Source organism: Esox lucius, chromosome 11, assembly GCF_011004845.1.
Source record: "Esox lucius isolate fEsoLuc1 chromosome 11, fEsoLuc1.pri, whole genome shotgun sequence".
NCBI lineage: Eukaryota > Metazoa > Chordata > Actinopteri > Esociformes > Esocidae > Esox > Esox lucius.
The window spans coordinates 37,871,623-37,885,868 of NC_047579.1; the positions used below are offsets into that span (position 1 = coordinate 37,871,623).

The 14,246-nt window shown below is 45.0% G+C and overlaps 1 protein-coding gene across 1 annotated transcript; it reads left to right on the plus strand.

Annotated features, from left to right (window-relative positions):
• The first annotated feature begins 550 nt into the window (after positions 1-550).
• cdc27 (cell division cycle 27) lies at positions 551-13,954 on the plus strand. Its single transcript, XM_010892504.3, has 19 exons — positions 551-724; positions 1,941-2,016; positions 2,565-2,712; positions 2,960-3,085; positions 6,143-6,240; positions 6,499-6,668; positions 6,865-7,082; positions 7,480-7,591; positions 7,798-7,916; positions 8,174-8,273; positions 8,895-9,099; positions 9,603-9,775; positions 10,014-10,166; positions 10,509-10,717; positions 10,869-10,986; positions 11,174-11,302; positions 11,446-11,520; positions 11,837-11,999; positions 12,392-13,954. Exons 1-19 carry the CDS (start codon positions 698-700, stop codon positions 12,475-12,477), a joined length of 2,505 nt encoding a protein of 834 aa, XP_010890806.1. The 5' UTR covers positions 551-697; the 3' UTR covers positions 12,478-13,954.
• The last annotated feature ends 292 nt before the right edge of the window (positions 13,955-14,246 follow it).

Genomic DNA, 14,246 nt, shown 5'->3' on the forward strand with positions numbered 1-14,246 from the left:
TCATTAACACATTAAAAATATATAGTTACAATTACAGGAATAGTATGTGTGGATATTATTTTGAACATGAATAGAGCATGTGAGGTCCTTAGGATTATGTTGAGGAAACCCTAAAAAAACCGATTGAACCATGTTATGGTCTTTTGGCTCCATCTAGTGTTTGATTACATACTACACTGAATTGTGGCATAAATACATTTATTGTTTTGCCATGACTTCAGATTTATGGTACTAGAACGAAAATCAACATCCTTGTTTTCTATGCCTACATAGCTATATATTTTGTTGACGTTTAAATTGAAACACATTACTGCAGTATACAAATATATAATCAATCATGTCCATGCTTAACTTCCTTAATAACATCAGATGTTTTTGATACTGGTGATTGGTCCTACAAAATAAACACATTTATTGATAAATCACTGCAAAAGATGAATACATTCGAGTTTTTATGCGCTCTAATCTATGAAGACAAACATAAATTGTTTCGGCTATTTCCGCTGATTGTTGATTGTCTTCGTAAACTGACGGTCGAATCTATTTCGGATAGGTTCGTCAGTTTTCGGCATGGTCGGTAACGGTCGGTGTGTTCAAATCTTCGGAGCTACTTCTGGCCTTGATACTGAACTAAGAAAGGAACTGAAGAAAGAGGGAAACAAAAAACAGAGGACGAGAGAAGGAGCCTGACAACGGAATGACGGTGCTGCAGGAACCTGTTCAGGTAACGTCAACCAAGCATTTTGCTACATCAAGAAGAGAACTGTCACATGCAAGCGAAATCAATTATGGCCCGTACTGTTTCCTCCCCTGCGGAAAGATCCACTACTGCTACACCGAGGCCTGAAAAGAAACGGCTTGGCCTAGCCAGCTAGCTTAGCATTCCCCGAACAGTTCGTTGACAAAACCGGTAGCTAGCTAAATTAGCTAACTAGTAAATATAGTGTGTAATTAAATGCATATTGCGCAACAGTTGTTGTATTAACAGTTGTCAACAGTATCAACTGCATTACCAGACAGGTCTCTGTTAACTAGGCAGTGATGTTAAATCATAAGCTATTTGCATAAGCTGAATTTAGATAACTTACTAGGTTGCTAACGTTAGCTAAGTTAGCATGCCTAACTACCGTTAGTTAAAGCCTTAACGTTTGTTTTGAATTCGCCGGCTAATGTTAGCAAGTTACCTACTAGCCTTAGCTGACAAACTAGGTATATGGTTAGAATAGGCCTTCACTACCTACTAGTACATTTAAGAAGTGACAGTGATATTTAAGATTACTATTGGCGTTGGCTAAACCGAGCTTAATGTTAAGATATACAGTATTTAGTTGATCAGATTGATGATTGACATTTCCATGACATTCTTAGCAACACAAGTAGTATTTGTTACCATCCTTAAACTCGCTTACGAACACAGTTAAAATGTATTCCAACGATATTTCAGGTGGATTGTTGTCCATTTGCATTTTTTGATTTACAAATGACACCACTGGCTAGTTAGCCAACTATGTACATGTTCTGCTATCTGCATTGTCAGGGCGTTTGTTGAACATATGATGCAGTAAACCGCTCATCAGCAAGCTAACCTTTCAATCATCATCCGGTCTGATGTTTCATTGGTATGTTATGGTCACAGCTGTCGGTTAATATGTAACGATAAAATAGCCTGAGCCAAATGTTTGGCTATGAACAAGTCAACAGTAATTCTCTGCCCTGACAAGATGTTTGTCAGCGAACATTGAATTGTCTTCCCGTCGAATGGTGTTATTGAGTCAACATGTCATGTTTCATGTAGCTATGTGTTTATTGACTGATTTGACCACTGATGGCTAGTAGAGTGGTAAAGCTTCCTGTCATAGGGACACATGAAAGGCAGTCATATGTCAGTGTGTTTAGATTGGATACATAATATCATGTATGTTTGTCTCACTGTGTCTCAGGCTGCTGTTTGGCATGCACTAAACCACTATGCCTATCGAGACGCAGTGTTCCTGGCGGAGAGACTCTACGCTGAAGGTAATTAAATCCATCCCTGTTGTCTTTGAGCATGTCTTGTCTTGGCTGAGCTACCTAACAGTCAGCTTACTGACAACTGTACAAATCCAGCTGACTGCCTTAATCTACACAAGTACTGCTGAAAGGTTTTGACATGACAGTGACTTGGGCCTGACTGACACATGCAAACAGATTTCAAAAGACCTTGTTTTCTTGTTGAATTCTCTCTGGGCTACTGTGGCTTTAATGTGGAACGCAGAACACCGCAATGGACTGAGCTATGGTACAGACGTGACTGTTGACTGTTCACAGGGTCGATCAGAACTCATCAAGCATGAATCTTGGCCAAATGCCTAAATAAATCTATGGTTGTTAATGCAACTCGGGAATGTCAGACCCAAATTAAAAAAAGAATGTATAACTCATCTGTGAATTTGTTTGAGTAGATTTGGGTGCACGTTTGTGTTGGGATGTTTTTTCGAGTGTCAATACATATGTGCTTGTGATAGAATGAATTGAAGTGCAGTTTATGCTAACTTATTTCAATGCATCTCTTATCCTCTTCCCAGTGCATTCAGAGGAGGCGCTTTTTCTATTAGCCACATGCTACTATCGTTCGGGAAAGGCCTACAAGGCATATCGCCTTCTGAAGGGGCACAGCTGCACAACGCCACAATGCAAATACCTCCTCTCTAAGTGCTGCGTGGAGCTGAACAAGTAAGGATGACATTTTGCTGCTGGTGTTTTAGTCCTCATAGCAATGGCATTGTGGCATTCTTGTAATCCAGAGCGATGCCATACTATTTTCTCAGGCATGCTTATTTACTAGAAGATTTGCAGGCAAGAAGTTGAAGACCGCATTCCTCCACAGTCCAGTCCTGGTAAAAGGAAGGCAAGTGTAGCTTACCCTCTGGTTTGTCTCCTGGGTGTTAATGCCAGTGGTATGGTGTGCTTTTCTCACCAGGCTTGCAGAGGGTGAGCAGATTCTGACGGGAGGGGTCCTGAATAAACAGAAGAGTCAGGAGGACATTGTCACAGAGTTTGGAGACTCTGCCTGTTTCACATTGTCCCTGCTGGGCCAGATCTACTGGTAGGAAAGCAGTGGTTTATTATTTAGTGGTCAATCCATTTAAATCTATATGTTTTGCCAAATGTTATCAATCAGAGCGTTGTCGGAGAGAGAAGCAAAAATGGACGGTCAGACAGAAGAAATGCTTCTTGTCTGATATTTGGACCTTTGGCTACCTGGACCAGTGTGGACTATGTGATAGCTTGCATCATGTATAACATTCTGCAAGCTATCGCCCAGCTACCTAGTGTGCTAGGGTTTTTCCATCATATGTTTTGATTAAACCCCTTAGTCACGACAAATTCCCTTCATGTTACGTTTTAGACACTGCTTGAAACGGCAATATCTATATGTCAATTCTACCGGCATAACCATCTCAGACATTGTATGTTGGTACATTTCTAGCCATCTGAGTTACAGTTACTGTATTTCTCAGTGTTTCTGCTTTCTACTGTCTCTACTTTGTTAATGTCCCGAGCTTGTGCAGCTGCAGCTAACTTGTGTTAACTGGTCTCTAATGTAAGTGTCTGATAATGCATTGGTGACTGCCCAGTGGGTGGTGGTTGCTTTCTCTTATGAATTAGAAGTACAGAACCAGCTAAGCTTGGCAGTGATACTGGCTGCAACTGTAGGCTCTAAGTTATGTTATTGTGACTTGGTGCGTTGTGCTAGATCATACATCGCTATTACTCACGCATGCCGCTTTTTGCACGTGTTTATTACAATTCTGTCCAGGGTTAGCCGGTAAAGCATATTTGGGCTGTTTTCAAACGTCTAAGTTATGCTTTTCATTACCGTTCAAACTACTACCCTCATAAAGAAATGTTTTAACAATATGATTATTTGTTGCTGCTTTTATTTATTTCTCCCAGCCGTTTTTCTCCCTTTCCCCATTTGAATCGTATGAAATTGTATCTATGGCCCTGTCTCAACACATCCAGCAGATCCTTGAAAGCTGAAGGTCGTGGCACGTCTTCCACATGAGTTTTAGTGTCGAGCCAGTCAACATTTTTTCACGCTCCTCTTCCAACCAGAATTCACATGGGTTGAGGCCCGCTCGGCCGATTACTTCAGTTGGATTTGCAGGCACCCGAGCTGCCTGACGGTGTCACCAGAGAACAATCACCCCAGTATATCACTGCTGCAGATGCCTCGCCACTTAGTAGCCGTGCTGAGGAATTTTCAACTTCTCATGTCACTTTGTGTCGTACACTTGGTAGCCAGGTCCACCTCGCAATGAGAATATGTGCCTCTAGGTCCCATGAAGTCTGCCATGCTGGATTGTGTGCCATTTAGAATTTTCTTGAAAAACCATTGAGTGATTAATCTACAAGTGATGTCAGCTTGTAACGTCCATGGACAAGGTTCAGTGCTATATTTTATGAACTACTACATCCATAAACCTGTCCACTATTGACCAATGGAGCACCACATACCAATGCATTTCCATGTTGGTGGGGTCTGACACTTACAGTATCTCCCAAAAGTGAGTACACCCCTCACATTTTTGTAAATATTTGATTAAATCTTTTCACTGAAGAAATGACACTATGCTACAATGTAAAGTAGTGAGTGTACAGCTTGTATAACAGTGTAAATTTGTCGTCCCCTCAGAATAACTCAACACACAGCCATTAATGTCTAAACCGCTGGCATCAAAGGCGAGTACACCCCTAAGAGACAATGTCGAAATTGGGCCCAATTAGCCATTTTCCCTCCCCAGTGTCATGTGACTTGTTAGTGTTACAAGGTCTCAGGTGTGAATGGGGAGAAGGTGTATTAAATTTTGTCATCGCTCTCACACTCCCTCATACTGGTGACTGGAAGTTCAACATGGCACCTCATGGCAAAGATCTCCCTGAGGATCTGAAAAAAAGAATTGTTGCTCTACATAAAGATGGCCTAGGCTATTAGAAGATTGCCAAGACCCTGAAACTGAGCTGCAGCATGGTGGCCAAGACCATACAGCAGTTTAACAGGACAGGTTCCACTCAGAAAAGGCCTCACCATGTTTGACCAAAGAAGTTGAGTGCACATGCTCAGCGTCATATCTAGAGGTTGTCTTTGGGAAATAGACGTATGAGTGCTGCCAGCGTTGCTGCAGAGGTTGAAGGGGTAGGGAGTCAGCCTGTCAGTGCTCAGACCATATGCCGCACACGGCATCAAATTGGTCTGCATGGCTGTTGTCCCAGAAGGAAGCCTCTTCTAAAGATGATACACAAGAAAGCCTGTAAACAGTTTGCTGAAGACAAGCCAACTAAGGATATGGATTACTGGAACCATGTTTTGTGGTCTGATGAGACCAAGATACACTTACACTTATTTGGTTCAAATGGTGTCAAGCGTGTGTGGCGGCAACCAGGTGAGGAGTACAAAGACAAGTGTGTCTTGCCTACAGTCAAGCTTTGTGATCGGAGTATCATGGTGTGGGGCTGCATGAGTGCTGCCGGCACTGGGGAGCTACAGTTCATTGAGGGAACCATGAATGCCAACATGTACAGTGACATACTGAAGCAGAGCATGATCCCCTCCCTTTGGTGACTGGGCCACAGAGCAGTATTCCAACATGATAACGACCCCAAACACACCTCCAAGACGACCACTGCCTTGCTAAAGAAGCTGAGGGTAAAGGTGATGGACTGGCCAAGTATGTCTCCAGACCTAAACCCTATTGATCATCTGTGGGGAATCCTCAGACGGAAGGTGGAGGAGCGCAAGGTCTCTAACATCCACCAGCTCCGTGATGTCGTCATGGAGGAGTGGAAGAGAACTCCAGTGACAACCTGTGAAGCTCTGGTGAACTCCATGCCCAAGAGGGTTAAGGGAGTGCTGGAAAATAATGGCGACCACACAAAATATGGACACTTTGGGCCCAATTTGGACATTTTCACTTAGTGTTTTCACATGAACAGATGTAATCAAATATTTACAAAAATGTGAGGGGTGCACTCACTTTTGTGAGATACTGTATGTGCCTGAAAATCGGCTCTAATCTGCCGTTCATTGATGGTGACAGTGGAAAAGCTGATTACAGCCTTAACCTATTTATTTTTTTTTTCCCCCTTTCTGTCTGAGCAGTAAAACAGATCGTCTGGTCAAAGGTTCAGAATGTTATCAGAAGAGCCTGAGTTTAAACCCTTTCCTGTGGTCACCCTTTGAGTCACTCTGTCAGATCGGTGAGTTAATCCATCTATCAGCTGGACCTAACTGAACATTAGTCTCCCAAAACCCACCTATTGATGGAGCTTCTCACATGCTACAGCCCGTCAGTTATCCCCCCATGCTATACCACTGCCATGCATGTTCTCCATGATGACAGGACCAATGCGTATACTGCGGTCTGTCCCCAGTCTCTCATTGGCTGTACTGAAGGTGATGTGGCAACATGGTTAATGTTGTCCGCCGTATGTGTTAATGCGTGCACATGTTTTCAGGTGAGCGGCCGGACCCGGAGCAGATCTTCAGACTGACGGCCCTGCAGTGCTTTAACAGCGGGAGCGTAGCGCCTCCCCAGCTCCCTGTTAGCCCTGCACACACGCCAAGCCACAACATGCCCCACCGTCCGGTGGACACAGTGCTCATGGAGACTCCCCAGGACACCTTAGTATGTCTGTGTAAACCCTGTCTTCCTGTCCGCTTTGTAGTCCTCCGCGGCCCAGGTCCGGCTGTCTTGGCGTGACTGGCTTGCGTTGCATTGTCTCGCTGCTAAATTCTTGTGATTGTTGTTCTTTGAAAGTACAGGGATCCGTCCGTCTGCCGAAACGTACGTAGAACTGATCCTTGTCGTCTGGTTTCCACAGGAATTAAACCGGTTGAACCTGGAGTCGTCCAACTCCAAGTACTCGTCCCTGAACACTGACTCCACCATGTCTTACATCGACTCGTCCGTCATCTCCCCGGATGCTGTTGGGCCTCTGGGGACAAGCGGATCCCTGCTAGCCAAACAGGCGCAGAACAAACCCAAGAGTGGGCGTAGTCTACTCGGGGGACCGACATCTCTCAGCCCCCTCACACCCAGGTACTGGATCTTGTCCATATCACACAGACAAACACAGGGTGCCAGGGAATTTAGCATTGAGTGTGTTGCGTAACAAGTTTGGTGTGCTGCTATTTCTGCATCAAATTATTTTAGAGCTTCTATAAACGGTAAATGCACCTGTTCTGTAATTACATGAAGGATTTTGTTACGGTTATTACCACTGCTGATGATCCATACAGTACCCCCCCCCCCAGTGAATGTCTGCTTTCAATTACTAATCTCCGTCCGCTTGAAGTTGTGCTATCACGATTTGTGGTTGTATTTGTCTGTTCGCTACCATAATGTGTGATGGTGTATAGCACTGAACAGCAGCCATTTCAGGAAAAAGATTGATATAATGAATGGTGAGAATGCTTTTGGATCCTGTAATTCCCAGTTTTGGCATCTTACCCCTGGAGCCCAGCCCGGGAGACCCGTCGTATCTGCAGAACTACAGTCACAGCGGCTCGGGGATGGAGCCCCCCCCACCCGGAGTCCCACCAAAGAAGGTTTCCATTCATCATCATCACTCTTACACAGCCAATGGTCTCTCATACCATTACGTGCTGCCAAAGGACAGTGTACTGTTCTCTTCGTTAAATACCACATACACAATGATAACGTATTCGTTTGTCAGCCTATTGAGAGCTGAGTAATGTCAGACTAGTTGGGGAAGCCAGATCTCCCCTTAACTCACTCTCTTCCTGTTCTTCAGTCTGTGGCGAGAATCAGTCAGGCGGGGACCAAGTCGGTGTTTGCACAGAGCGGCAACAGCCGGGAAGTCGTTCCCATCCCCTTCAACCAGACCCAGACCACTGCCCCCCCACAGACCAGGTATGTGCCCAGAACCAAGGCCTGTGTGAGCCCGTGTCATCAGTCCAATAATGTGGCGCCGGCGCCAGATGAGACGGCTGTCCTCACGGGACATGTTTTCGTTGGGAACTGACGGGTGTTAGTGCCGCGCTTTGAACCTCGAATGTTGGCCTGCCTTCCCCCCGGCCGTCGTCATCGGTGCAGTTGTTCTGTGTGGACCCCGGTCATTTGAATGTGAAGCCCTGATGGTGATGTCCGTTGCTGTTCTCCCTCTGCAGTACTACGCCTCAAGTGCTGAGCCCCACGATCGCTGCCCCCCCCAACGTGCAGCCCCGGCGGAGCTCCCGACTCTTCACCAGTGCCAGTTCTACTGCCAAGGTAACCTAGTACGGAACAGACAGACAAGAGTGTATTTGCTCCGATGCCTCCTGTGTCCTTGATCATCCTTGATTTCTCTGGTCAATTGGAGTCCACCTTTTGGCAAACTCAGTTGGTTAGATGTCAATTTGAAAGGCATACACCCTTCACTTCACCCTCATCCAATTTGTTAACTTGAGACAATGATAAAACGGCCTTAGTCTACCTAAGAAGATGTAAAGCTGTGATTGCTGCCCAGGTGCTTCCACAAAGTACTGAATAAAAGGTGGGAATTCTTTTGTACAGGATATATTTCTATGAATTTATTTTCGCTTTGTCTTTATGGGGTATTGTGTGTGTGTGTGTGTGTGTGTGTGTGTGTGTGTGTGTGTGTGTGTGGGTTGATGGCAAAAAATATATATAAACCTATAATACAACAACATTTGGAAGAAGTGGAATAGTGTGAATGCTTTCCAAAGGCACTGTATTTTGTGTTTCAGCTTTTCAGTTTAAGATAATGTTTTTCCTTGAGAGACATGTTCCAACCAAGATTGCAGCAGGAATGAGGGCAAAGGTGGGTGGGGGGTTCGAGATCAAGAGAGGTTTAATGCAAACAAGCATGGCTTTCTTGCCTCTCAACAGGAGAACAGCAAGAAGCTGAAAATGAAGTTCCCCACCAAAATCCCCAACCGGAAGACCAAATCAAAAACGGGCAAGGGGGGCATCACCCCGTCCAACCTGAACGAGAGCATAGACATCCTGAAGCTGGACTCGTCCATGGCGGACGGGAAAGGAGGCGTTGGTTCTCCCCAGTTCCAGGCCTTCAGTCTCCAAAAGGCAGCTGCAGGTGAGCAATTACATGATGTCACAATGTGAGAAAGTGGGCGGAGGCCAGCCTGTTTAACACACCCAGATGGCAATTGGACTGTATGTACTGCTGCAGTGCGGGTTTGAATCCGACCGACTGTTCTTCGTGCAAAAATTTATCCCCTGTCCTTCCTTACATTGTCTTTTAAAGCATGAACTGTTTGAGAACTTCTGGCTTGAGTAGTTAGACAGTGACACAAGTTAGTTGCTTTTGCTCTGTACCCCCACAATAAAAACTTTAATAAAATGCATTTCAACTGCGGTTGATGTTTGGAAAACTCTGGGCTGACGCACCATTCCGGACATCATCCAACCCACTGGGATGCTTTTTAAAATAAATCACATTCGGCAAGTTCATGACCTGTTCATTTACTGTTCATCCCAGTTGGTCTTGCCAGAGGGAATCTGATGATGTCTATCTCCAGCCTTCATTGACTTGTTTTGGTGCTGCTCAGACGTGGTGCTTCTCCCTCTCTGCTCTAGACGGCCTGATGACACTGATGAGAGACATTGGCCGCGGCTTCCTGGCCCTCTGTTCCTACAACTGTAAAGAAGCCATCAGCATCCTCAGCCAGTTGCCCTCGCATCACTACAACACGGGCTGGGTCCTGGGGCAGATCGGCAGGGCCCACTTTGAGCTGGCCGAGTACATGCAGGTGAGACGGTGGTTCGGGACCCCCAAGGTCTCAATGGATTATGGAAAAAGGGGGTGGCACCTAGACCTCTGACCTTTTCTTTATTGCACACTACCCTTGCCTCCTCTCTGCTAAAAAAATTTATAAAATATTGGAGAAGGTCAGATGGGGAGGGACTTGTTTGTCCAATGAGTTTTCATGAGGAGGCAGATAGTTGAGGACCGCGGCAGGGCTCCTGTTGAATCTTCCTGTCCTGCAGGCGGAGAGGATCTTCTCGGAGGTGCGGCGCATTGAGAGCTACCGGGTGGAGGGCATGGAGATCTACTCCACCACCCTGTGGCACCTGCAGAAAGACGTGGCCCTGTCGGCCCTGTCCAAAGACCTCACGGACATGGACAAGAACTCACCCGAGGTACTGCAGGGAGACTGTCGCCTGTGGAGCCAGATCCAATCCTGGTCCCACGGACCCCAACGGGAGCACCAGTTTGTTTTTGCCCTAGCACTCACACACCTGATTCAAATTAATGACTTGCTGATAGGTTGATTGTGTCAATCAAGTGTGTAAGTGGCAGGTCCACATTTAAAGGTGTGAGGGCAAAAACTAAAAGGTACAACCCTTGGGGTCCCTCGGACCAGGATTGGGAAACACTGCCTTACGGTCTGAACAGCATGTCAAATCCTGTGACCAAATAGTGTCTCGCCTCCAGCTCTGCCTGTCGCTCGCTCAGTCCCTCCCCGTGTGCCCCCCCCACAGGCGTGGTGCGTGGCCGGTAACTGTTTCAGTCTGCAGAGGGAGCACGACATAGCCATCAAGTTCTTCCAGCGGGCCATCCAGGTGGACCCGGGCTTTGCCTACGCCTACACCCTTCTGGGTCATGAGTTTGTTCTGACCGAGGAGCTGGAGAAGGCCCTGGCCTGCTTCCGGAACGCCATCCGGGTCAACACACGCCACTACAACGCCTGGTCAGTGGGGGAAATGACCACGTTGGTCTGCAGGACCCAGTCGGAGAGAGTCTCTTTAACTCACTATCTTGTCTATCTCTGTCAATCTGTCTCCCGCTGTCTTTTTTCTCTGGTTTTCTCTGTCTCCATTTCTCTGTCCCTCCGTCGGCAGGTATGGCTTGGGGATGATCTACTACAAGCAGGAGAAGTTCAACCTGGCAGAGATTCACTTCAAGAAGGCTCTTAGTATCAACCCTCAGAGCTCTGTGCTCCTCTGTCACATTGGAGTGGTGAGTGGACCACTACACTGGCTGTCTCCAGGGGCACGTTGAGGCATCGCATGCTCATGTTTTTTTCAGGGGGCATCAGGGTTGAAAAGAATACATGTTTTCCTGATTCTTTGTGACATATGGGCGGTAACGTTTTGGTGTCTCTCGCATGTTCTTTGTTACTGAGTCGCTCCATGTTTTCACACAGGTTCAGCATGCACTAAAGAAGTCTGACCATGCTTTGGAAACCCTGAATAGAGCAATCAACATAGACCCCAAGAACCCTCTATGCAAATTCCACAGGGCCTCCATCCTCTTCGCTAACGAAAAGTACAAGGTAAGTCTGGATTTTGTTCTGAATTAATTTACGAATTGGTCGACGCTCATCACAGTTCCTTTTATTGTGTATAACACAGAATATATTCAGTATATAGATAGAGATATATGGATAGATAATATTTATTGGTTTTCCCTTTTCAGGCGGCTCTACAGGAACTTGAAGAGCTAAAACAAATAGTGCCCAAAGAGTCCCTGGTTTACTTTTTAATAGGAAAGGTAAGCAAATGTAAAAATTATCTTCCTTGTATGGATTAAGAGGACAAGAACAGACCATTAATAAATAAAGTGGTTTGAGCCCTGAATGCTGATTGATATCAGACAGAGTACCACGGGTCTGACACCACATTGCTTATTATTATTGTTATTATCCTCTGCCTCATTACCGGGCAAAATCCTCTGCCTCATTACGGGGCAATTTTCTGTTCATCATAACTGAAACATTTTTATCCCAATGTTAAAAAGCTCTGTGACTGACACAGGCCTGTAGATAGTCAACCCGGAGGATTTATGTTCTCCCGTTTGCCTCCCTCAGGTCTATAAGAAGCTGGGCCAGACGCATCTGGCGCTGATGAACTTCTCCTGGGCCATGGACCTGGACCCCAAGGGAGCCAACAACCAGATCAAAGAGGCCATAGATAAGAGGTACCTCCCTGATGACGAGGAGCCAGTCACGGAGGACTACCCCTACGACTCTGGTAGGACTGCAGGGACTACGGTGACCCATCCATTGCCTCCCAGCCGTTTAGTTCCTTGTTTAAGATGATCTCCACATTTTTATTTGTTTTGTGCAATTACATCTTAGTTAATGAGTGCTAAATATTCACTGAAAGTGTTTCAAATGAAATATGTAGTAAACCAAGCGTTTTGAGTTCATGCTCAGACGAATTTGGATAGTAAATAAAAAAAGAAATACAAACTATATATAAATACAGTACTATGAAGATACAGCCAAGTTGGCCTTCTACCTAAATGTCTGTCGTCTGGTAATTCCAATATGAGCAGACGTCTCCCTCTTTGTATTACTTCAAGTCAGAAGCTGAAAACTGGGACAGGAGTCAAGTACTAACCCTCACCTTGTCCCCCGCAGCTGAGGTCGAGGAGTCCCAGGAAAGCAGCATGACCGACGCCGACGACACGCACCTCCATACTGCCGAGAGTGACGAGGTCCTGTAACCCCCACCCAGACCCCTCCTTTGGACTTTAAAACCATGCCAACCTGGAGTCGACCCCTCGACTCCAGTGTTAAAAGAGGATGAAGAAGATGAAAAAGGAAAACAAACTGCTGCTAATACAGTACCTCTTGAATTTCGTTTTTTTTATCATCTGCTATTTCTTCTTGGTTTGTTTTTCTTATTACATGCCCCCCGTCCCACCATCAATATCCTTCTCGTCCTGCTCCCATCATGCCTTAGTGCTCGCTGGCCTGTCATTCTTGTTGGGTCTCAGGTGGCGATGTGTGGATGTGTTCTGTTCAGTCGTTTGTTATTTTCCCAGAATACCTCCTCGGCTCCGCCTCCCCCGATCAGTTGCTAAGTGCTGATTTTGAATGCCCTCGCCCCCCATCACTGAAAAACATCACACTTGGTCTACAGCGCTAATGCCCGTGGAAGAAAAATAAACAACAAACATTCATGGAAAGCCATCTCTTAATATTTAGGTTCATGTTTTTTTTATCCTTATAATTACATTTCTTAATAAACAATTGTTAGAGTCTATAGCGCTTTGGTTCCTCTCTCCTGATTGGTCCATGAGTAAATGTATGGGAGCGAAATAAGGAGCGATGTGTCTGGCCGTTCCTTCAGAGTGTTGGGATGTCCAAGGCGTTCCAACCTTGACTCCAACTGGACAAGTTTCAGTTTAAACAGACGGAAAATATCTCAGACTTTATCTAGCAATGCCAGATGTTGTCTCGATCACAAATGAATAAAAGTGACATTTAACCATGTTTGTTCTAGACGGTCCTATTATTGGCATGGTATGATGTGTGGTTCTTTTTGAGTTGATTCATCATGAAATACTTTGAAAAACAAGAGTTCAAAAATTATAATGGTCTTTATCCACTGGGTGCTTGTCACCAACCACCGTAATTCATTTTTGGATGTTTTCTTAAAAGATGATTGTCTCTCTTAAGCACAGGTTAAAGTATTGTTTGGGGGTATTTAGTATCATTTGGAAAGACTAACCAATTCCTTTTCTGAAACACGAAAAGGCAGGTCACATTGCTGTACTAGTTTAAACATTGAGTTTCGATATTCGGATTTATGTGCGCCCCCTGTAGAATAAACTAACCCAAACATTCAAAGTGTGGGGAACTTCACATCAATTCTGTATGTATACAATATCTGTTATTGATGTGATGACCTATAGATGGGAAGGGCAGAAGCCTCCAAATGCCACTGTTGGAAATATTGCCTCATACCAAGGAGTTGAAATGCCTTTCCTTAAGTGCTGGTGTTTTTTGTCTATGGCTTAGGTCAGTAAAACTACTTAAACTTAATCCTCTGCAAAGCCAGATCAAACTATTTTGTTTTTATTTTCCAAGTGCGTGGGTGTCTTAATTTCAAATGTGTACTGTCTTAGGGGATTCTGTCTGTCTGTGTATATATTTTAAGGACATTGGAAATTATAGAATAAAGTACTATGAACAAGGTTTCATTGATTGCATTGTACGCCCACCAAAATAGGATTTTGACACTAAGTGTAAGACTGGCTGCTTTTGTAAACAACTTGTAAGACTGCAGCTGTTATTTTCTGACATTTTCTCCACTAACTGGTCTTTTGACCAATCACAACAGATGTATTAACATTCACTGTGGTTCTCATTGGTAGGAGACCAATTTGGGGAACCAGTTATCATAACTGGACTGTGTAAATGTAGGCTTTGTTGATCAGAGAAAATGTATCAATAATTTGGCAACCAACTAGTACATAGAGTAGTTCCT

Excerpts from the sequence above, each read along its gene's own strand:
- cdc27 (XM_010892504.3), top strand. The coding sequence starts at position 698 with ATGACGGTGCTGCAGGAACCTGTTCAG. Across the intron at positions 10,987-11,173 it reads TCCTCTGTCACATTGGAGTG|GTTCAGCATGCACTAAAGAA; the intron begins GTGAGTGGACCA and ends GTTTTCACACAG. Across the intron at positions 12,000-12,391 it reads GGACTACCCCTACGACTCTG|CTGAGGTCGAGGAGTCCCAG; the intron begins GTAGGACTGCAG and ends TGTCCCCCGCAG.